Source organism: Atractosteus spatula, chromosome 17 (genome assembly GCF_055471065.1).
Source record: "Atractosteus spatula isolate fAtrSpa1 chromosome 17, fAtrSpa1.hap1, whole genome shotgun sequence".
In the NCBI taxonomy this organism is placed as follows: domain Eukaryota; kingdom Metazoa; phylum Chordata; class Actinopteri; order Semionotiformes; family Lepisosteidae; genus Atractosteus; species Atractosteus spatula.
In genome coordinates this window covers 11,833,346-11,858,763 of record NC_142722.1, presented here as the reverse complement: position 1 = coordinate 11,858,763, position 25,418 = coordinate 11,833,346, and the positions used below count along the sequence as shown (strand labels likewise).

Sequence of the window (25,418 nt, the reverse complement as noted above, 5' to 3'; positions counted from 1 at the left end):
TTGAGCTGAGACATAAAAGCAACAGCAGCTAATTACAACCTGGGTTGGGGAAAAAATAAATTGAATGTATTTTTTTTAAAGTAGGCTGTACAAAAGTTTGAGAAAAACAGGAAATCTCTTAAAATGTTGAAAATGTGGAGTTTCCAGTCTTATAGATTAATAAAGAATTTGCTCAAGGGATAGAACATCTATTGCATTGTCATTCTTTATGTTCTTCTAAATTTATTTTTAATGTTGTTTGATAAGGGTGGCATGGTGACTCAGTGGTTAACATTACTGCCTTATAGCACCTAGGCCCTGGGTTCAATTCTGGACCTGGGGTACTATCTGTGTGGGGTTTGTGTGTTCTCCACCACATCTCCCTGGGTTTCCTCTCGGTGCTCCAGTTTCCTCCCACTGTCAATAGACATACTGTACAGTACTGGTAGATTAATTGGCTTCTAGGAAAATTGGCCCTGGTGTGAATGTGTGCCTGTGTGCCCTGTGATGGAGCAGTGTTCCATCCAGAGTCTATCCCACCTTGCGCCCATTGTTTGCCAAGACAGGCTCCAGCTCCCCTGCAACCCTGCATTGGATAAAGCAGTTAGAAGATGAATGGATGGATGTCATTTGATCTCTGAAAAATGGTGTTCAAGAGCACTGTAGCTCCTGTAACAGTGCTGCTCTCAGGACCTTGCAGTCATTTTTTACACCGAGGTTTTCTGTACCATTATGAGCACCAAGGTTGAAACAGCCTTTAAAAGGGTGCGTATGAAAGACTTACACCTGTTAGACTTGCAAACATTTGGTTTCACAGGCTTTGTTATTTTTTGGTATTTTTCACTTTTACAGTTTCCAGAAGAATGGGTTTCTAAGCGACATGCACCTGAGCTTATTATTACCTCAGTTGCACTGCCTAAATGGTGCATGATCATCATGTTTTCAAATCCAAACCCTGAATTGCTGAATACTAATCACAGGCATGTGGCTCATATATTGATAAAATTGTACAATGAGGGAGGGAAAGGAAATCAGAGTGATTTTATTTTTAATAACGAGTAATAAATTCATATTTCCTCTATGCTTTTTTTTTTACAAAACCTGCATTATCCATTTGTAGTCTGCTTTTCCTGACAAGAGTCAAGAATATCTACAGTACCTCAAAGTAGAACTTAGACTCTTTGTAGTATAGTACATGCACATAGCAGGTGAAATCAAGGTGTCCATATTTGTGGAAATTTCCAATAAACCTCTTGTGCATACGTCTTGATTGCTGTATGGGTTTCTGGGCAAATATATCCATGTTGTATCCAAGTGAGAGTGCAGTGTTTCCCGTTGCCCTGAGCTGGAACTGTATTCACGTCCCATTCGCTATACTGATGTGAAACCCAAACTGATTTTATTTGTAGTATCAGGAGCAACATGCATCCAATTTCTGAATGCTTTGAAATAGTAGTTTTATATTAAACCTTGAGTGTGAAATGCACATTTAGCCTTCCATTTGTTTTTATACCACCTTTTTAACACGATAGACTCTGAGGTATATACGGTACAGTATTGTTTGTGGCTTACAGATATAAAAGGACAGTGAAGTGTCTTAATTGTCACAAGTTATACTGAACTTGGGGTCTATAGAAGTATGCATTTCTGTGAATGTCTCAAAGCGTTCTTGGCAGAATTGTTTCTTCTAGATCCATGTAGCTAGATTGAAGCAGGAGCTAGAAATATGGGATGTCAAGTACAACACAAAAAAGTAGAATACACGACCAGCAAGTGATGAAGTAATACTGCTGATATAAACTGCTCCCATAAAATGGCTCCTGTTCTACATGATTGATCATTTCATTGCTGTAATATCCTTGCTTTTTGTAAGTCCTTTTATCATCACTGTAAACTTGAAGGGCTTGGGAATGGATGGAAGAATTTATAATCCAGACATAGCCCAAGAAAGTGACAGCAGTGTCCCACTGCTGAAATGTCTGTCCTCCCTGGATTTGATATTAAAAACTTAGATTTTGGCTGTAGTGTTAGCAGAACAATTAATGAAGTTAAGTAAAATTAGAGTGTATGACACTGCAGGTCTGAAGTGTCTCCAGTATTGTCCTGTTCACCCAGGAGCCAGGAAAGCCATATCAAAGACATATTCAAACCACTGGTGTGTGATGTAAAGTCGAGCCTTTCTCTTTTTGCTTTCCCCAGCAAAGACAGTTTTGTATTTCCCTGTGTGGCGGAAGAGTAGCCATGTAAAGCCAGTCCCTGGAGGTAAAAACGGTCCATGAAACTGGTAAAAAGGAGATTAACGCAACTAAGAGTTTAATTCAGGAATTTAGAGCTCAGTTGGAAGATAAGACAGAAAATCTGCCTGTCTTACAGCCCTCAAAACACACCTCATAGTTAACCTACAGACCCTTACATTTAGTTATGTAAATTGTTCTAAGTTCTTTATTTTTTTCTCAGTGATTTGGACTCATTTGCAGGAGTTTTTTTTTTTCACTGGAGACTTCTACATGACTTGAATTAAGGTTGCTAAAGGAGCTAACTTTTCCAAAATGCCAGAAATATTTAAACCTCAGATCTTGAGCATGGCTTGCATCTACAAAAGAAAAGGGAGCGCTGTATTTTTGGCTGACAGTGCTGTTCAAGTCCTAGCAGAGTAGACATCGTCTTCAATGAAATATGACACCACTGGTTAATCCTGGTTAAATGATATTGTCTGATAGACTGCCATCTGTCAGAGATACTTCTGAGATCCACTGTAAAATGTTTGTAATCCTATATAAAGAAAACTGCTGATATCAGAAACCTACTTGTGAACTATTGATGTTCAAATATTACATTATGGTGTCAATTTGAATCAAATGAAGCAATCAATGAAGTATGGTCATAGCCTCACAAATATGAATATTCATGACATGACAACCACAATGCAGTTGAATGAGAAGTGCTTGTTCCAGGTGACAATTATTAACCCTTACCCTCTCTCATGCTTCCTATTGTTGGATGCATTTAGAAAGTCGGACATATGTATTGCGTGTGCGTGTAAACGCTGTGGTTTACTTGCTGAACACAGCCAAATGTGAAATGCATTTTAAGCTTGATTGTGCAGCCCTAGGCATATTAAAACAAAAAATATGTCAAATATATGGCCATACAGTGTATATATAATTTGTTTTTAATTTGTATTGTCTTATAAAGAATATCAGAAAATATTTACCACTTGGTATTTTCAACCCAGATGTTTATATAGTTTTACATATTGTATGTCTAAATATGTAGGCTTGTATTTCTGCTGTTTAGAAATACTAATTTCTAATACTAATACTAATAAACTAATATTTTAGACTTATACATTTTTATTTTACAATGCTGCTGAGGTTGCTGGTATTACATTTCTGAGAGACACGTCACATCACAGAGCTATCAACAAGGTGTCTGTTTTTATATCAGAAATGAAGTATGTGTCCTAACTTGCCATATATTCTGCTATGATGCTTGTTCTATTCTTTTTTTCCTTTCCATCTTTGTTCTGCTCTCGCTGCAGAGAGATAAGTGGTAATTAATGTTTATCAGTGAAAGCGGCCGACAATTAGAAGACACTACAGGGGACACCTTAACAGTGCAGATCTGAGGAAATTCTGATGGATAAACAGTTCCTCTTATCTTGTGATCTTGTGAGCTCTGTGGCCTCATGTGGACAAGAAAATATTTTAAGCAAATTCCTAGTAAAGCGAGAAATATATGTTAGAATGGCAAACAACAAGTTACTTTTGCTCACAGTTTCATAAGAAACATACTGCCACCCTTATATGAATTGTAGTTTTGGTACAGCATGTGAAATGCATAGTAAAGCTCAGGAAAATGACTGCTTAAACTTTCCTCAGAGGCAGATTGAGGTATATTATAGCATAGTACGTGCTATGGGAGGCTACACAATAAGAAAAGTAAGTGCATGACTTACTCATGGTCCCGAGATAAACATTTTCTTACAAAAATAAACCGAGTCTTGCCTTGTTGAGTGCTCCAAAAATGTACATGCCACATAAATCAGTAAGTAATTAAATGCAATTATGCTTTTTTCTTGAGTTGTGTAGGAAGCTCACAGGATTCTAAATGGAGATTTAGTTTGTGAACATAAGTATTTTGGGGGCATGTTTAGAGTGAACTACCGTTATGAGGTGGCATCACTGCCAAGAGGCGACAAATAACCTCACTGCTTCTCCTCTGGAAAGCTGGCACCCATTGGACATTGCTAAATTTACTGGGATGCTTTCCCGTGAAGTCTGCACTGTTAGGAGAAACCTCAGTTATATCCAGTGTCTGTATCTGTTATGTCATTTAGTTTTAAATGAGAAATCCTTTGAAGCAACACAGGAGTGGTTAGCACGGCTGCCTTGCAGTGCTGGGGTGCTGGGGCCCTGGGTTAAATTCAGGACCTGGAGAGCTGTCTGCATAGGTGTGTGTGTTCTCCCTGTGTTCCACTGGGTTTCTTCTGGTTATGTACTCCAGTTTCTTCCTACAGTCCAAATACTGGTAGGTTAATTGGCTTCTGGGAAAATTGGCCCTGGTGTGAGTGTGTGTATGTCTGGGACAATTTGTCATATTTTAAAAAGGGAAATTTCAGTTTAGGTGCTTTTGGGTTTTTTATCCTTAATATATAGACTGAATCTACAAATATTAGTAATTTTGTGTTTTTCTTATTGATTACTGCATGTTCATCTGGAGGTGAAACATGACAGTACATCCTAGCAATCCTGACTTCAGTGAAACCTTCGCTCTTTTGCAAATTTTAGATGCAGCATTCAGAGTCTAGCTTTTGTAGCTTTTTAGTGAAATGCCTTTATTCGTCAGGTTTCCAAGCTTTATGTATTGAACAGCGTGCCGCAAGCTTATTTGCAAGTGATTTGAAATATTAATGTTTCACTTGGAACTTTTCTTGTTTTCTTGCCATTCTTGATCTTCTGTGGTCCCTCTTTCAAGATCGCAGAAAGCGACACTTGAAAAGATTGCTGTTCTGAACGTATATGCTGTCTATTGATACTGGCTGGTTAAAATATGCTGAAAACTATACAGTATTTTAAAAGAATCTGGCATTAAAAAAGACATTGCTTCATTGTAAAGTGTGCTTTATTTTATTGTAATTACCATTTATAACATCTTTGTCACTTACTAAGAATGTACAGTAGAATGTCATTAATACTCTTAATTAATGTGTTTTTCACTTTCCCATTTTCTTCCAGGGAGATTCAATTGTAAAGGCCTTTGTCGATTAAGATTCATTCTTGTACATTCAGAACTTGTTTCAGCTGAATCTCGTTATTGCTGGTTGGTATACAATACATCCCCACCTCATATAATATACCGCTGTCAAATAATGAGGAAGAATTACCCAGCTGTGGGTGCCGCTTTGTAAATCATATTGTAAAAATGCACATGAAAAATTGTATCTGGAAATGGAACGATGAAATGGGAAAATTAAAATAAGTAGATCATTCAGCGGCATTGTCAGATTTATTTAAAATGCATCACTGTGAGGCCAATGCTCTTTACATTTTTATACTTTATCCAAATACATTGGCCAGAAAGTTCCATTTGGGAGGTCATGGGAATGTTTGGATGTGTATTGCATGTAAAATTTGATTTCCTTCACTGTTAACTGTGCTGCACAGTGGGTTTTAGTTTCCTTCCGATGTGAGAGCAGAGTAACATGTGCATTGTGAAAGAAACAAAGCTGACCATTCACTGTTTGATATCTTAGACACGTCTGAAGGAGCCTTCTGTGTATCCTCAGTTGGTGGTCTCCTTATAAAAGCATTCACCAAAGATCTCTCAAAGAGATCAGGCTCCAAAAAATCCTAGGTGCAAAAAAGGAGCCGATCCCCTATGACATGGAAGTCATAGGGCAGACATTCCTGATTTTAGCTGCCAGCAGACTTTCTCTCCATATTGGGAATGAGATGGTACATGTTGTTCAGTTGCTCATCATTTCCCGGCCTATCTACTTCATACTGCCGGGAGTAAAAGGCTTCTGTCTTTGGCAGAACTCAGACACTTTGAAAAACTACAAAGGCTGCAGAAATGCATGCCTTGACAGTCTGCACAAAATATATGATCCAGTGGCAAAATCTACCCTACAGTGCTGCGGATTTGACATAGAGCCTGATTGCTTTCTTGAGGGCCATACTGGACTGCTATTCTGGCATGAAGATTTGTGTTTTCCTTTGTTAAACTGTGTCACAAAGACAGAGGATACAGCTTACCTTTGAATCCACGTAAATGTATAGAGAACAATTATGTGATGTGTGTTTCCTCAGGAATTCTGCATCAGATCTTAAGTTTCATTCCTTGAGCAATACACAGATCAAAACATAATTGTAACTTGCAGTTTTTAAGCAATAAACAGCCTGTGCAATTCTGACTTTTGTTTTTAATTAAACACACACAAGAACAGTGGTAGTTCTTTACCTGGTAACGTATCTCAGCTCTTTAAGCTGCTTTTTATTTATTGTCATTTATTAACCTCAGGAATTGGCATCCAGGTGTGTCTCTAAGCTTTTAAATGGGTATCATCGATCAGCGGGTCTGAAAATAAATTGTGGCAAGAGCTAAATACAAGACAGCAATTTTCTACTCTGGCGGGTGGCTGTCTGACTTTGTTACGATCCTGTTTTAAGTTGACCATGCAGGGAGCCAGAGGTAATCCAGACTCACACTGAGCCTTTTTCAGTAGCTCCTGTTTACATGTTAATTGAGCAGGGAAGCTAGTGGCAGAACTCCCTTTGTAAGTACAGTTCTGTATTAAATGTCTGAAACGACAAATACTGTATTCTCCTTTTATGACCTTTTATGTCACAGCATCTGAGCCATATGCTGTTTTGTTGTAAAGAAAACATTCATTTGGATTTTTTAATTACTTCAAACCGAGTCTTGTTTTCATTCTCTGTAAGGACCCTTTTGTCATTGCTGTGGTTGAGTGTCTTTGCCCATTTAATTTGTGCCGTCCTCTAGCGTGCTATGATGGAGCAAGTTATAAAGGTGATCACAGACTGCTGCTGTGCATGTGTTGTGTTTTATTTTGTGGTGTTTTTCAATTTGTCAAGCTCCTTTGAGAAAAACAAACTGAATTGCGTTACACAATTAGGAGGCTTCCTGAGATTTCAATCAGCCCATTGTTCAGTTTGAAAGTGATCATTTCCAAAGGCTAACTGGATTGCCACAAATATTTGGAAACCCAGCTAAATGTTGTTTACGTGATTGAGGCCAACGCTCAAGATTTTCCACATCTAAGTTTGAACAGATTTATTTAAAAAAAGGTTTGACCTTGATGGTCTTATTCAGCTAGCATTGAATTGAGTATAATTATATTCTTTTTCACTTGTTGAAAATGTTTGACCCTATCCACTAAGAAAAAAAGATAAATCTCCATGATACTGAAGGCAGCAGCAAAATGCACTAAAATATTTCATATGAATGCATGAATAGTGCAGGATTTATTTCTGAAAGGGGAGGCACGAACTCAGTCTATTATTTTGCGGGTCCACAGACCACCAAAACCTTTTCACATTGCGTTTTTGGAACTGTGAGAGTGCTCTGATATCACTGTAAGGGAGTTCTGCAAGGTTTGGCCTCATTTCTGTTTGCAAATTGGAATTTCATATTTCATAAGACAGCCTGGAACAAGGAAAGGCCATCTGCCTTACCTGTGGCAGCTCACTTATTGAGAGTCGGATCCATCAGCATTCAGGAGAGGATCTGAAAGCCCCTAATACAGTACATAAAAAAGCTAAAGGAATCTGGGGATAGAGAGGTCTCACTTTCTCTGGGCAGGCTGGCTGAGGGTCTTGTAGAGAACGGTCAACCTCATCCGTTGCAAAATTCTGAAAAAAAAAAGGCTACCCAGCCTGAAAAATTTTTCGCCAGCTAATTATAGGATATAGGAAGCAATATGGAAAAAAAAAACTCTATCTTTGTTGCTGGAGGGGAATGAAAATGAGTACAATGGCCTTTATTAAATCTGAAATCTGGCAGAGAGTGGTAGCTTATCTCTTTCTAGGGCTTTCACGGCTATGGCTTTCAAGTGCCTTCTCCCGTTCTTTAGCGTCCTCTCTCCAAGTTGCGCTGCCCTTGCGATGAAAGTTTCACCTTCTACTTAACCGGCTAATGTACGTTGGGCACCACTGAGGAGGGCGACTGCTAAATGAATGCTTTATGGTTGGATTCAAAGAGGTCTTGTATCAAGTTTCAGAGGACTGTCCTGGAGAAGTATTGATTGGTTTTTAACGTTTTTAATTAAATCCACACGAATACATTAAGAGCACTCATTTAGAATATGGTGGCTATTAGCATCTGACCACTGACGCACACCAGGCTATTTATAAAGGAGTGCCATGCTTATGTGGTACTTTTGCTTTGTCATTTAATTTTCTCCTTGCCCATGTTTTAAGATCGTGTACTGACGATTCTGTAGGATACTGTCATTCTATTTCATAAAAGGCCTGCTCTTCAAACTTTTGGCACTTGCCTAGCAATCACACACAGTATTATGTAGATCAGAGTGTGTGTTCTCTCAGCAGTTTAAACTAAGTGACCGACCTGTCAAGCTGTTCTTTAATCCAGTGCACGAGACAATGCTTTCCCCTGAAACAGATTGTCCAAACCAAACATCTCACAGGGTTTTTTTATCCCGCAAAACCACACCAGATACCTCAACCGGCAAGCTGTGACATGTAGCCTGTTTATTACGGCTTGCTTGGGAGTAAACGTGGTGATATTGTATAAAACTGTGGGATGGCATCTTATAAGTTGGATTTATGGTGTTGTGCTTGAGTAGCACTGGACTTCATAAAGCATAAAAAGAAGAATTGTTGATTTCCACATTGGATCACAAATAGAATCCCTCAGGCACTTGTAATAACCAGCAACATTCCAGCTTTTACTTGACACATGGCCATACAGGACATAGTATGCTTTATGATGCGTTGAGCAGATGGAAAAAGCAGTGTCTTGCTGACAGGCTGAAGAATCCCGTTTCTAGGCTTGGAGGCAGACGAATGGTGATGGGGATAGCCAAGGCAGGACGGAGAGCGGTAGACCGGACTCATCTGTGAATGAAGGCGGGCGCCGCCATGCGGATTGCAGACGGGAGGTTTGGAAACATGCCGCTGGTCCGGTGCTTGGCTGGAAACGAAAGGGTGCGAATAGACAGGCAGAGCAGGTTCAGGACGGACAGGGATTCTCTCGGCAGGATTCAAGCTGACTGTCCTTCTGAGACGCAGGTTAGTAATGCTGAGAGCACTACCTAGGTCAGAAGGTAGCTCATTGACAGAGCACTTGATCAGTGTCTGATCAGGGCTTTGATGAGATTATCACCGTTAACTGGAGGAAGGGTAGGTGGTTGGGGCAATCAGCCCCAGTGAGTCCGAACAGCCCCTGGAGGTGTTCAACTCCTCGTGCAAATGCACCCGGTTACCAAAGACACTGAGGGCTGCGATCTTGGGCTGGCCTGGGCATAAGAGTATGTAGATAACATGTAGGACATTGTTTCCTATTAACCAACAGGTATTCTTCTTTGTTCCAAATCTTGTCCAAATTTCTGACTGCTCCTTTCTCAAAACATTTTTCCTTTACCCAAATACTGTTTTCAAAATAATGTCTGAATGGGTTGTGATCTGTTTTCTTTTATGCTAATATTAAGTGTCACATAAATGTATGAAACTGCTTCTTCCTGACACCTTTGGATTCTGAGACGGCTTACTGAGCACTGAAACATCTTATGAGCTGTCGGTCATTAACCACAACAAGCAAGACATTAAGTGGCCATAAAACCTGTAGACATACACTAGCATCCCAGGGGGTCATACGTAATGGATGTCTCAAAAGCCCAAACAGCAAATGCATGACATGAGCAGGTCAGCCTGTATTTGGATCTTGTCCTTCTGCTATAGTGAGCCACTTACACAATAAATCAACTTGGATTCCCAAATCACCATCTGTGCATGGAGTTTAAAGGAATGCGCACTTCAGACATCTGATGCTGTAAAGCCACAGTCATTCTTCATCTTTTATTTAAAATGGAATCGACATATCAAATCTGGCATCAAATGAGAAATGTGCTTAGCGTGGCACACGCAGAGGGGTTGTGTTGCAAGGCTGCCCTCTAGTGGCAGAATTTTCTACGCAGCCTTTTTGTTGTTTTGTTGGACCTGGGGCGATTAGGCCAGGCGATAAGGCTGTCATGGGTAACTGGGATTCAGAACTCCTTGAGAAAGGTTTGTGCTTCTGTACAGCTTGCATTAATCTACTATTAGAACAGCTGAGAGAAGCAGATCTTGTAATGTGCTAGAAGCACCAAAAAGAAGAACAGCTCCCTTTTGAAGTTGTAACACTTGTACTAAAACGCTGTGTGATTTATGTTGAGGAGCACAGGAGTTTTTGTTTGTAGCATTACCAGGATTTGTTTTTGTTCCCATGAATATGATGCATCCTACACTGTAAAATGAAAGGATCTTAGGAATGTCCCCCTTGAGTACAGGAGGATTGCTAAGAGTCTCTTTTGCGTAGTACGATTTAATAGAGCACTCTCTGTAGCCATCCCTCTTGAACATTACTTCCTGTGAAGTTCCTGGGCAAGACGTTAATTGACTCACAGTATCTGACAGAAGGAGCAGGGCTTAGCAGCCTCTGGTTGGTAGTGTAGTGTCTCTGATCACTACTTGTAACCTTTGTGAAATCAGATTTTAAAGTACCCATGAGCCTTGTTCCTGTCAGAATAGTAATTTTTATCTTCTTGCTTCTTCCAAGGATAGCCTCTTATCATACCTGCTTAATATTTACAACAGACCTGTGTTGCTTTTTTTTTTTAGTAATTGGTTTGGGTTGTGAGGTTGCATGGGCAGTGGTTATAGGAGCAGAATGCATCAGACAGCATCCCTAGCAAACACCGAGCAGGGTTCTATTAAGGAATCACACACTTGGAAGGCTGGTTGACTCACACAGCTCTGAAGGAGGTTGAGAGTGCTGTAAGAACTGCAGGGAAGGTCAAGGGGAAGATCCTGTTGCTGGTGGCGAGCGCCTGATGTTCCGGTTGACCTCCCAGTATCTCTGAAGACCTCAGCATGTTCAACAGAAATTGGCTGAAACCCACAAGTGGTCATGTTTGGCAGCCCTTGAATAGAACTGCCAGCGTTGCAAGCAACAACATGAGTTAATGAGATGTCTGCTTTCAAGACCCCAGTAAATTGGTAAGGCTAAGAGGAGGTTGCGGTTCTTATAATTTTAAGGAAGGATAATGGTGAGGAACACCGCAATGGAAAGTCTTGCATAACCAAGTTAGCAGCATACTAATATGTTTTTGTGTGGTTTCCCAGACAACGGCCTTGCATCTGCATTCATCACATCCTGAGCTAATGGGTAAAGATTGAAAAGGGCACCATGCAGGCGACCGCTGCGAATTGAGCCTGTGTACCAAGAGTACGCAGCACACAAAATAGCCCCACGATGAACACTGTATGAACTGAAACCTTTTAGAAATAGAAGAGGAACACAGGTATGCTAGGGAAAAATTAGTGATCAAAACAGCAGACTTTTTAACTCAAGGGATGGGACTGGATATGCTCTGAGCAGAATGGATTACTTTTGCCATTCTTTAGGCACAGGTCTTGGCCAGTATTCCTGTAGCAAGACACACAGGTGTCAGCCAGAATAAGCAGCCATGTCTCAGGGCAGAGAGACACCAGTGGGGTGTTAATGAGGTTAGCAACACAGCAAGACAAGTTGTAGCAACCTGCCCACGGCACACTTTCAGCTGAAGTCACAGGAACAGTAATTTTGTGCAGAGAGAGAGAGAAATGCACATCTTTAGTAAATATGTGCCTTCACAGAATCACAGGATTTTAAAAAAAGAAGGACACTTTCACCTTATAATTTTTAGAGTTTGTCCTTTTTGTAGTTAAATGTAGTTTTGTTCTCGGTGTTCCTTTAATTACTTTTTCTTTTAAAAAAATGGTCTGCCTATAAACGAAGTTTTTTCTGTAATGATGTAGTATACCTTTGAATCCATCCCCCCCTTAGAATATTTTTTAAATAATTTGAACCAGCAGGCTTTTTTTTATCTTTTATGCCGTTTGTGTCCGTTTTCCATTATGCTGTTTTGAATTTGTTATCGTGTTTTTCTTCTACCACAATTGTAGTAACATGGCAAGTAATTACATATCCCAATCATTATCATAAGATAGTGCCATCAAACGCTGCATTTCACAAGTACTTTATTTTGAGCCTAAAAGACTGAACTGAATACTCACATGTAGTTTCGGTTGCTTTTCAGCTTAATCTTAAAGTGAGACCGTATGGCTAGGTGTTCACTGAGGTGAAAATGTTATGCAGTGTGAACAGCTGAACATTGTTGCCAATTTATTCAAAGGTGACTGTTTGGCTTAGGTTTTATAGAGATCAGTGTAACATACTTACTACCACATTTATTTTTTTAGGTACAATTTTAGAATCCCAACATGTCTCAGGGTGACCAAATGTTCAGTGAGACACTTCTTAATCTTTTTACTCAAACAGCTGTCTGATTAGCGATTGCTATCGATTATCGATTGTATTGCTGAAAATGGCCTTAACATAATACTATGAAGCAAGGACCCATGAATCCGAAAGAAATATGCAGATGAGTTAAGCCTCTGTACAATATTCTTACACATGTCTGTGGGTACTCTCTCTCCTTGGGAGCCAGTCTGTTTGCTAAAGGTAACATTCTGGAAACTGACCCAGCTATTTCTAGAATATCCCACAGATCCCCAACTTCAGTATCATAGTTGGGTGGTTTTTCTGTTGAATTTTTTGGTATCTTTTAGGTTGTTCAGAGTGGTCAAAAGAGACTGGTGTGCAGCTGTGCTTCCAGTTCTCTTATTTTTCTTAATTCTGGGCTGTGTATCAATTAGTATGTCTTCTGTGAAAAAAGACAGAATATAGTGATGAACATTGAAAGAAACATTGTTTAGTTATTGTATACTCTCTGTATAGACTAATTTTATCATCACTTACCTGGAGTGCACTCATTGTGTATTATCAATTACACACTAGATTGTTTTAGAGAGAATGGTATGTATTTTGGGTTTTTGCTTTATTGTCATTTTGTATAAATCATCCCTTTGCTAAACCAAAAGTGTCTATATGGGATTTTTTTTGACAGAAGAATTTGGAGGAAATAGGCCTACAAATTCTTTTGGTCATATTCAATATTCCGTGTCAGTTTTCTTGTCAAAAACGTATATTTTTGGTCAAAGCTGTGAAAGGTTCGAAACAAGTTACATAATTTAGGAAAGTGGGGTGAATTTCATAGGAGAAAGGCTATACCTAAGGAGGACTACGTGCTCAAAGCACTAATACAAAATATGAAAGCTTTCCTGTTTTTTGTTTTCCGGTATAACAGTAACTGTGCTGTCCAGATGGCTGCTCTGGGATCTGATTTCCAAAACCTCAACCAAGGATAAGGAATTTGCATAAGGAACACAAGTGCTTTGATGACAGAATTTTCTTTAATCATTAATAAAAGCAAAGAACATTTGAACAAAAGCAGTAGCCAACAACAAGTCCCTACCTGATCTCTCGCCTTAAATTGAGGAACTTCAGAACATGCATTAATCTGCACTTTGCGATTGCTTAATCCACGGTGAATCTTCCGCAGAGATAAAAAAAGGAGATCTTGAATGATTAGAGCTTTATCCACATCAAATTTTCATGTTCGTTTTTTTACCATAGTCATTGTGTTTTGTGATGTAACTCATCTGTTAGCAAAGTCGTGTTGCTACTGTATTGTTTTGTATTCACAAATTTTTTACATGTTTCAGTCCGGGAGTTTCCTACCCTTGAGAACTTGAGTAAAAATGTATTGTTTGCATAATTACATCTGAACTGTTAATTCCCACAACATCTTATGTCACTTACTTGTTGAAACAATGCTCCTTTCACAAATATGAATAGCTGCGCAAAGGCATTGGAAATGACACGTGATTGTGTGGCACTTCAGCTATCAGGTGCAGTTTGTAACCATGTTTCAGCGCTGAATGGTGAAGAAAGTTCTGATGATCTCCCAACGTCTTGTGTAGAAGGAAACTTCCATCAATTGTCACCCACGGCACACCAGGTTCCACAGCATTGCGGAGTGTGTTAAGATGCTAAGGGTATTCTCCTGATTTCCTTCTTTTCTTCAGATTGTGTCATGGTATTACAGTAGCTTTTGCAGAGAGCTACGTTCAGCTGAGTAAACCTCCTCACGCTGTTAAAGAAGGGGGCTCTCGGTCAAAGCTCATTACACGGCATAACTTATTTCCTGTCCTTTCAGGCACAGAGGGCCTTTCTTGATGGTTGGGTCGGACAGTTGGAAGCATTGTCATGATTTATGAAATGCTGCAGAGTGGAGACAAAGCTTCTTTCATGTGGCTGTGTGGTATATGGTGCTCAGATGACCCATTGAGTCTTTTTTGCTGAAAGTGGAAGTGGACACTCAACCTTTAAACTTCAGCTTAACCTCTTGTGATACCATTGAAGAGGCTCCTTTGTTGCTTTCGTTCTTCAGCAGTCATGAGAAGCTTTGACGTCACTTAATGCAGCATGTTCATTTTATACTGAGAATGCAGTCTAAGTCAGGTGCAATGTCTCAAGGCACACTTGTTTTAGATTTCCAGGGCCCTTGTACTGATCTTTGGTGGGAAACCTGTTTTAATTGATGTTCTTTATTCTAGCTTACCTATATTGCTCTTCTGTGGTGACGACTGTAATTGACAAATCTTTTGAAATATTAAAAAATAATTTTATACCGCTGGTTTTAAGTTCAAGTGATTTCTTATGATGTATTCAAAAAGTTAGGATTATACCATAAGTCGGGCTAGACATTCAAATAAGATCTTATTGAAAAACACACACACATTCCAAAGATGGGAGTGAAACAGTTTAGCTTTGCAGTTTCAGAAATGACATCAATAGCACAAGCCTATGATCTGCGTGACACTCAAAAGGTTAGAGAGATTACATGTTTCTTGGATGTTTCTACCAGTGAATCCTTTAATGTGTGTAAAAGGGTTTGGAGTTCTCGGGACTACAAAAATGTTTCTGTTTCCTAGAGTTCCTACAGGGAAAAAAAATCTAAGAGGTTTGCTTCTTAGAATAAGCCATAGAGGTCCAACATAAGCTATGCAGGATGTAATACAGACATGTCTGTAAAAGCAAAGCTGTTGATTTCATTCTGTTCATCTCAACTAAGAGAAGCGGATCTACATTGTGTCAATGCAGAGTGGGGCCCTTGTTGAAGTAATGTGCTTATTTTGCTTTGAGGTGAGTGAGCTGAATGAAAAACCATTGAATTCTCGATGTGTCATTTTTGTCTCATGTCAGCACTCTCGGCTGTGAGATGAATCATTTGTTTTTAGCCGTTAGCTATATCAATTTAAGTGAAAGCAAATCTGTACATGAGTGTATGAGAAGGGTGGGGTAGAGGGTTCTTTTAGTGAAATGGACTGGTGTCTTCATCCTTATGCTTCTGCGAAAGGCTTCAGGGTGCATTGACCCTTTCCAGAACAAGCAGCTTTCTGATGATGAGGTGGATATCATTGAATATAATGAATGTTCAACAGAATAAAGCAAAGAAAGCAGACCTTTTACAGCAACAAAGGTGTGGTAGACGCTTTTTTATATAGATAAGTCAAGACATACAGTGGCATTGATCTTCCTTTTCTTTGCTCCTATTACGTCAGTAACTGAACTCGTGTGGATCTTGGGGGAACAGTCGTGTCAAGCTGGCTGAGATGATTGACACTTTTTTTTATCTGCAGTGTAGCGTTTCTTTAAAAAAAAAGGTTGAAGGAGCTTGTCTTCCTAGACAAGCAGGTCTTTCTGAATCTGCTGCAGGTGCTTCCTAGCACCATATCTTAGATTGCAGGTTTGCCTTTTTTGTTTGAGGCCAAAGGAATAGGTTAAAAAAAATCTGATGTTGATCTGAACCTTGTGTGGTCCATGCGAGATGTGAACTTAAAACTGAAAAGGCGTTTCTATTAGCTTTTTATTATTGTAGTCATTATCTTTTTCCCAAAGAGCCCACCTATTTGGCTGTATATTGCCTGTGGTTATCACACTCTCATCTGGTAAGCAGTTAGACACAGTGTTGTAGTAAACCATACAGATTACAGTATTCTGCCTGAAGAAAATACAGATAAACTCCAAGACTGAGAGTACCAATTTTTTATGTTGGCAATCTTAACAGGTTTGCTGAATACTTGGAGAATGACCCCCTTTTCTGTGTTTTCGAAAGCCCTTTCCTGAAAAGCCTGAGGCATTCCGATTTTGTTTTTTTCCCCTTTCAGACATCTTCTATGTCTTTAAGAGACTTTGTGCTGCCACCAACCTTGGTGTTATGAGCAGCCAAATTAAGGTTCATGCTGTTTTTCCTTTAAAGGTTAGCCAATTTTCTTTGGCATGGAGGGCTTAAGGGTCAAAGTTCAGCTTCATTCATGTCAGTTCAGAATAGCAGGAAAATACCCAGTACATTGGACAGTTATTGATTGATGACCTGGTTTATGGCGACAGTAATAGAAAAATAGCCATGGCAGCTCCTAATAAGACATTTCATTTATGTGTGTAGCCAACATGACAGCTTGTGCAGTATATATAGGATGTGTTTTAAGAACAGCAGGAAGATTTTTTTTATTTCAAAATCCTTGTCAGCCTTCTGTAGAACACTGGATTGTGTTTTGCTTCTTTCTCAATGTTGTGCTCGATGTGATAATATGGCAGGTTCAGACAAGATAACAGCTGCTGTCTAAAACACATTCCCCAGAACGCTGGCGGGGAATGACCTGCCATCCTCAGTCCATTGTCCAGTTGGTGGAAGACAATGGGGTGGGTGAAATTCAAAACCAGTTTTCCAGTGGTCTGTCAGATCTGTTGTCCAAAAAAGAGAGCAGATCCTCTGTTACACCAGGGTAAGAGAAGATAGGAAGCCTCCATTTTTCTCGACTGAAATCTCAGCTTCAGCATGTAAGATGGGCTTTAGATGGTAAAGACATGACATCCATTGTGGCTTATTGGGCATCTGTGGGATTTTGGTGTCCTCAATTAGAGATCTGTCGGTCCTCCAATCAACACTAATTCAACCGCTGGTGCTATGGGGCTCACAGTGTAAGGAAACAGGCAAACAGCTCAGAGACGCTCATTCTAGAAGGCGTGTGAATGTGATCTTCACTTCCATACCAATACAAGTCTTACAACTGGAAGCAGAGCTGATTTACAACTGGCAATTCAGGTTTGGAAGAGGATATAAAAAGAAGAGATTCTGAAGATCTGAGTAAAGGTAGATGTTGTCTGTGCCAAGTAGTTTTGGGGGTTCTGGACTCCTCAGAGCAAGGGGTTTTACCCAGGATGTGCCAGCAATCTGCTGTATAAATAAATACCCATCTATATGTATAAAATAGGTAATTGTAATCTCCGTTAGTTCACTATTATAAATAATAACATGATAGCACTCCAAAATATTTGCTCTACTCCCTGGAGTGTCCCTTAAAGGGAGGGAGAGGAGTCGTGCACAGTAGTCTGCTTAACGCTACAGAAACAAGGATGAGTTCTGGCCCTCTGTGGCCTTGGCCTTTGAAGAGCTGAGCAAACAGTTAATACAATTTGTTTTTCCCCACAAATGCTTTAGCAGTTCGAGACTGTATGGTGAGACTTTTGCCAAGTTTTTAAATAACTGGTGTTGAAATGTCAGAGCATCAGAACAGTTTGACGGGGTTGGCTTGTGAGGCAGCAGCATATGCTGTTTGTTTTCAGTATTGCAGTGAGGTGAATACCCATCTTCTGTGCAATGTTGTACCGAGAGCTAACATAGCAGTAAAGAACTGCAACTCCATATAATTGATGGAGATGTATTATGCAAGGGTTGACCGCTGTATTTCAGTGAACAGCTGCAGGATGTTTTCATGTCTGTGCTAATGAATAAAGATAGTAACACACCAGATGCAAAATCCATGATCTCCATCATTAAATTCTCTTTGAATCCTTGCCTGATTAATCACAAATAAAAGGCTGGCCAAATCCCCCAGTGCCTTACCACACTGAGCAGTTTATCACAAAAGATTCTTTCTAACTGGGGGCATTCCACCACTGCAGAGAATCAATACCTACTGTATTGTAGGTTCTTAAAATTCCAGAAATGCGTTTCTTTAAAAACTGTTTTAACAGTACACACCTTTATGTATTTAATTTATATATGCAATGCACAAATAACGTAATCGGGCATTTGCTGTTGAATCTCATGTGCAGGCAAAAAAAAAAAGGTCACGTACTAGAGTTGACAAATGGCTAAGGACCCACAAACGGAGATAAAAGTTAAGTCACGTATGTTGAAACTGGCTCTGGAACAAGACTCTGCAAAGGTAAACCGCCTGTGTCTCTATTACATGTATGTCTCCTTGCTTCAAACTGGGTCCCTGAGTTATGGCTGTCATGTGTCAAAGAGTTGATGCTGGAACCTTTGATGTAAATGCACAAGAGCAACATTTATTGTGAATATATTCCAAGCCAGACCTGGCCTGTGAGCTGCTTGTTTTTGTTGTCTTTATCATCGCCCCAGGTGTGCATTGTAATGCTGTCACTGTTCAGATAGTTTAATTCTCTTATCTGCATTATCACGCTTACACAGGATTGTTTGGTTTGTTATGTGCTTATAGGATTTTTCTTTCCAAAACGTGGCTATGAGAGGGGTTTTGTGAAACTGGTGTATTTTTAGTCATTCAATATGTCAGTCTGGAGTCCAGAACAATTCGCAGATTACAAAATACAAGAATATGAGGTCCCTTAAGTTATGTTATTTTCAACCTTTCAGACCGAGGAGACATTTTTGCAGTTGGTTTCATTTGAATCATTATTCTCTTGTGCATACCTAAACAACAGAAGGCTGTTGTGTAAAAAAGTGTCAGCTTACAAATAACTTTGAATTGTACTTAAAACTGAGCTTCTCGTATACTTTTTTCTCAGTACTTTCTCATTTTTATTTGTACTTATGCTTGGGGGCCATTTTAGAAGCAAAGGCAAGGTTGGTATATAGCCTGAGGTTAAATACATCAACACAGGTAATTTTTCCCTCTTCTCTGTGCAGGACTGGCTGAGCAAGTTTGGTTATCTCCCACCGCCAGATTCAGTAACTGGACAGCTTCAGACCAAGGAGGCGCTCACTGAAGCCATCAAAGCCATGCAGAAGTTCGGAGGCTTGGAAGAGACAGGAGTTCTAGGTCTGTGTGTGTTGCTGTGCAAAAAGTGGCAAGGTTTGGCTAATTAAATATTAGGGACACTCTGAAGAAGCAGATTAGAAGCACTCCAGCCTCTCTAAAGGCTGCGCCTCTATTCTGTGCGTAGTGTAACTTTAGGAACTCTGACAGGGTCCAGAAAAACGCAAATGTCACCAGACATCCCCAGCAAGTTTGAGTCTGTAACTCCTAATCACTTTCAATTTCAGGTGAGTTATAGCTGTAAAAGGCCTAGTGGTAGCCTAGTTTATTTCACCTGGATTCAGTGTCATGTTGAGCTTTGAAATCTTTATACAAATAGTTTTACAGGATTATCTGTGAATGGGGATACACAGGGAACATCATTGCTTAATCGTTTGTTTGATGTTGATGGCGAAGCAGTGCAGGCTTCACCAATGTATGTCATCTAACAAATATATTTTGGCATGTACCAGAGACTCTGGTGAATTAATATTGAACATTTCTGCCACTTGATATCAAACAAATGTTTAATTAGAGCAAAGCCCCCCCCATGCCAGTTTGCAGCTATTACTGAATTGTTTTTTTATGATTCATAGCCAAGTAAAGAGAAGCACAGCAGGCTATCTTTGGGCATTTCGGTGGATTTTAACTCAATGTGAATTGAAAGCTTAGGGATGATAGACACACTACACCCCATGCTTTGAATTAAATGGTTCTGTTAAGTGAAGACCTTAAAGGAAACAGTTCATGAACATTATATCATTATATCTAAAGCAAGTTAGATTTGCACCCATTTATTCAGTTGGTATTTTACTGCAACAATTCAGGTGAAGCACCTTGCTCAACAATTACAAATAGAAGTTTCACTTGGGATTTGAACCTTTCAGTTACAGTATGTATCCAGAACCCTAACCCATTGCTCCACACTATGCTTTTCCTGTAACATCACATTGATGCACTTCTAGTGTTTTCAGTGAGTTTCGTGCTTTACCCTCTGTAGTGGTCTCTTGTCCTCCTGAGCATGTCCTGAGTAGCTAATTGTTTCTGTTTTCTTGGTTTGGAGTCCAGATGAAGCCACGCTGGTACTGATGAAGACCCCACGCTGCTCCCTCCCAGACATGTCCGATGCAGAGATGGACTCTGGGAGGCAGAAACGTGCAGCCTCTAGCCCGACAAAGTGGTACAAAAGACACCTGTCCTGGAGGTACATGCGTCTCAGAATGAGGGGAGGCTTGATGAGTAGCTTAGAGCTCAGAGATTGACATTCATTCACCAGAGAATTTAGAAACTACAGTCTTTTTTAATGAGCAGTGTCAGAGCTATACATTCTTACTTAAGGCATACATTTACACTTAATTATGCAGCAGAAACGTACCTGTCAGCTTTGTGATGAAAAGTAACTTGGCAATAATGAAACTTTTAGAATATAGGAGAAAGTCAATCACTTATGAGAGAAATCACAGAGAGCTGACAGATAGAGGCTAGAAATCCCCTTAAAGCTTCATAATCTTACAGGAATCTGTGGTTAATCTCAGAAGGATGTTGTGTCACTCCAAGAAACAAGAGATGCTATTTTTTCTCGTCCTTCTACAATATCTACCAGGGCAGCAAACACTTCCTATTACAAAATGGCTTTATATATCTAAGCAGAAATGTTCGGGATAAAAATAAGTGAAAACATTTATGCATGTTTAAACATGTCTTTAAAATAGGACACTAACCTTTCATTTTCCATGTATTAAAATGTTTAGTCTTCTTGTGTGATTATATCTGTACAACACAACACAACACCAATCATAGAATAGAGCAGACACTTCCACTGGCGTGTCTTGTAGCTTGACTTTGTGATTTGTAATGCAGACATTCAGTCACAGGACCCATATTTGTGGCACTGTAGTGGAAGCATTTCGGGAAATGCAGAAAATTCTGCAATGTTTGAAGCATGTTCTGAACACCCCTTCATGAGTTACAGAGTTAATTCCAAGGAATTAGCTTGTGATTTATTTCTTAAAATATGAGGCTGTAAGCAAGTGCAGTTCGAAAATCTGACCTAGTGTCAGGTTGGTAGTGGTTATTTAATAATGTTATTTGAAAACTGATAATTGTTATTTTGTGTTCAGCAAACCGGATAATGGGTGATGAAGTCAGAGCATCAGACCACCCTGAGAAAGAATGTATGTGGTTAAGCCTGTAGGAAAAGCTCTTAGGCTTTCTGTCTTTTCCTCTGTATATCAAGAGTCTTCCCAGGAAATCTGTGGATTATGCCATCATTACAGTAGAAGGAACTTGTTACTTGTGACTTAACTTTGTCATTAAGATCCATAGAGATTTAATTGTTTCTTTAACTTGCTCACATATTAAGAAATTAAATTTATATTAGGGTATGACCACATTTCAAAGAAAAGCATGGTTTGAACATGAATTGTAGTATTTCCCACACAAAAACTTTTTTTCTTTTATCTTCATTTTTTTATATTTTGACACACTGTATCTGCTGACTTGGTCACCTTTCATGGTCACAGATCCAGACTGTGAATATAAAACAGAAAGAAAAAAGAGGAAAGTTGCATCCAAATGTGCTATTTTTCATACTTGAAATTTTGCATACGGCCAATGTCTCTGAAGCAGATAGATATGATTGAGACTGACATTGCTAGAAGCACTTTGGAGCGCTGTGAGATAAGCTGCTGAATGATGAGAGCAAGTTCCTTTGCTCACATTATTAAACTGTGTTACTGTAGGTCTCCTTGTAATATGTCAGATTGTAGTGACTGTCCTTTCATTCCCCTTTTACCTTTTAACTTTAGGTCAGACGATCTGCTTAATATAATGATCGAGCTTGTATGCTGTCACATGCTTAATTGGTTTAGACCACTAGTGCACAAGATACACTGTCTGTAGTAAATAAATACACATCAGCCACATCACCTTAATCTTGACCAGTCGCAGTTGTACTGCAGTGTGCATTTCTTGTTATCTTGCACAGAAAAGATTCTCAAAGTCACCTCCTTTGACACTCGATAAATGGATGCCACAAATCCCATTTTACAGTGGGTTTTTGCATCACCCTAGCAAAAGTTCTAGGAAGATTCCAAATCTAAACCCATTGCTTTGTAAGGTTAACGTGCCATTTTTTAAAGTTTAAAGATTAGTGTTGTGTTGACAGTATCACCCAGGTAATCACAGTAGTACCTGTCAACAAACAAGCAGTTATACTGCTGTGTGTTGCTACAGTTTTTAATTTAACATGCCAGTACATTTTATTTCCTAACACTTTTTTTATTTCCATCTTTGTTCGGGTTTCTGCACGTAGTCTGTGATGTTATCTCCTAGTGAATCTTTCTAATATCCCCTTCCTACTTGTTGGAGCCATCTTTCTTAATCGCTAAAGTCCTATGACAGCTACGCATTCTCATTCATTCCACTTTGTGCTCTAAAAGTACACAGCACTTTCTGTTTTTAAATTATGCAGGCTACCCCCTACCAAAGAAAGCAGCTGGCACAGAAGGAAATCCTTGCATCCAAACTGCTTTCACTAGTATGCCCGGTCAGTTGCTTCTTCTGTGCTTTCAATGCAATGTGTCAGACATTAATAAAGTAATTTGCTTAAAATGACACTTTGGTTTTGTGTGAGGCAACAGTGCCAGGGAGTTTGGCTACTCATCTTTTAGACATCTGTGATTAAATATTTAGTTAATGTTTCCTGAGGTTAATATATGCACCAGTTAACATTCAAATAAGAGGCATTTTTATGTGGCGCTGAATGTGAAAGAATAAAAATAGTAGCAAATGCATTTTCACAAAACACAGTTGCATTTAGATGTGCTACTAACACTTGGCTGTGAACAACTTGCGTTCGTTTCAGCATGTGTAAGGTTGTAATGATTACTTAGCCCATCTAGAAGAGTCTGTAGTTATGCTCTTTGTATCTTAAAATTCAATAACCAGTTTGTCAAGGAACTAATACATAAAATTAATATCCGAATAAAGTTGAATTGCCCGTCAAAAGTAGCAGCCAGGTTTTAAATATAATTAGTATTGATTAGTTGAAAAATCTGCAATATCTTATTGTTTCTAATCATTCGTTGCATTGATTAGATGTTAATGAAGTGGGGAATCCTTTTGTAGTTATTTTGAAGCATTTTCCAACTAGGAAATTCAGTGTAGCGCTTTTAATATTTCCCATTCATCTCTTTGTGGAATTTGGCAGCATTTATGTAAATACCTAAAAAGTCTGGCACCTGCCAGGTTGATTGTATTAGATATCTGCATTCCAGTTTTTAGTGAACCTGCTCCAGTTTTTCCAAAGTAGCTTATGGAGGACTAGGCTTCAACAATTGCTGCCACAGAGTCAGAGTCGGGCCTCACATTTCATGAAGGGGTTCGGAAACTCTCTCAGGGTGCCGCACAGCGAGGTCATTAGCTGATCCAGGGCTTGCTCCTCCTGGTAACAAGCCCTGTCCTTTGATGGTCGCCTAAATCCTGCACTTGTGCCTGTTTGCTTTGCCCTCACATGAAACACAGTCACTCAGTGAAGTCAGAATAGAGGTGACGAGTATTGAGTTACTGGCTCCTGTCGTGATTTTGTGGTGATACTGATGCTCGCAGACGCATGTTCATATGGGTAGCTCAATCCAATCTGTGCCCCATAATGCTGTCTTGTAAAAGTGACACTAGATGAAAACACAAATGGAAGAGAAGCGGCAAATGCACCCTTAATCGAGCACTTAACCTTCGTACAGGGAGATACAGAACAACTATTGTGGTGTTTAGCTTGCCTTGGTAGCCAAGAACATACGGGGAAGAAAACCAGAGAATTGTGTGCTCATCTACCAAACAAAACGTTTTCCTTCTAAGACTGCCAAAAGAGATAGATTCACAGTTATTATACAGCAGGTTTTCAATGGCAAAGAAATCTCAGTCTTAAAGGCTTAAGGAATTACTTTTGGCTGACTTGTTACACTTGCTAACGCTGGGTGAGTCCCGGTTCATTAGACATCCCTTTTACAGCATCTGTAGGATCATAGGCTCCTCTAAATGGAGTAAGTGGAGAAACTTGTGAAGATTCACAGCATATTTGACAGGAAGGGATTTGTTCAAAGTTGATGTTTTTTGTGTGTCAAATATGTTTCACTTTATTTAACATTAAAATTGTCACTACTGATTTTGGTCTCCTTGGAGATTTTAAGGCATATTGGACATTCCGTCAAGATAATTTCGGCATTTCATTTCCATGTGTGAACAATCGGAAGGTTATTTAGATTAAAAACAAGAGTTTAAAGTAAAATATATATGGTTTGAGCTTTTGCAGTTTTAGTTGTCAGGTTAATCCAACTCACAAGAATAAGAGCAAATTAGGGGCGACAGACTCAGCCTAAAGAAAACTTGTAATGGCCTAACCTCCATTGCATTAGATCTTTTTCTTGCCAGCCTCTAAATATTCATTAGGAAACCTTTTTAAATTTAAAAAAGGTGATTTTAATCATCCTTTAAATAGTACAATCAATCCAAAAATAATCACACAATAAAAGTAGCAGAGCTACAGATGCAGCCATTCAAAATGCGCGGGCGATACCGCATTATTTTGCGGTACGCTGTACGCAGTCTACCGCAAGCTACCGGTAAATACCGCGAGTTACCGTAAATTCTCCTATAATACGACAAGCAAAATAATAGTATCCGGAATTTCCGCAAGGTGGAGCTAATAAAGCTCAACCTCTCATGTTTGAGCTGTGGCCATCAAAGTCTTTAATGAAGATATTACTAATAGTATTAATAATCAATGACCTTGGACAAGCTGTAAGTGTAAACTCAAAGTATTGCCCTGGTCAACACTTTTCGTCTCTCTTAACTGCTACATATGCTACAGTATATCCTTATGTTATGCTATATGTTATGAAGTAAAAAGTCCAGTTTCCTCTCCCACAATATATCCAAAAACTTGTTCTGTTTTAAGGAAGATGCTGACAATGGGATTTACTTTGACTTTTTCCACAGACGTAAGTTTCATTAGGTTCATTTCTTCCTTTGAAGATTTGATATTCAAATTTCACTTGGTCTTAGTCCAGTAGTAAAAAATGAGTAAAGAACATTTATAAAGAACATTCAAGTCAGTCATTTAATTGCCAGGTCAGTTAATTGCCAAGAGCAGTTTAATTTAGACAAAGTTGATACTATAAGCCAAAGTCC

At 39.3% G+C, this 25,418-nt stretch overlaps 1 protein-coding gene across 1 annotated transcript in view; it reads left to right on the top strand.

Moving 5' to 3' along the window:
• mmp17a (matrix metallopeptidase 17a) overlaps positions 1 to 25,418 on the top strand; it is a 59,409-nt gene that overhangs the window by 13,088 nt on the left and 20,903 nt on the right. The window contains exons 2-3 of the mRNA XM_088935906.1: positions 19,121 to 19,253; positions 20,298 to 20,433. Coding sequence (XP_088792032.1) covers positions 19,214 to 19,253; positions 20,298 to 20,433 — 176 coding nt within the window. The 5' untranslated portion in view covers positions 19,121 to 19,213. The remainder of the gene's footprint in view (positions 1 to 19,120; positions 19,254 to 20,297; positions 20,434 to 25,418) is intronic.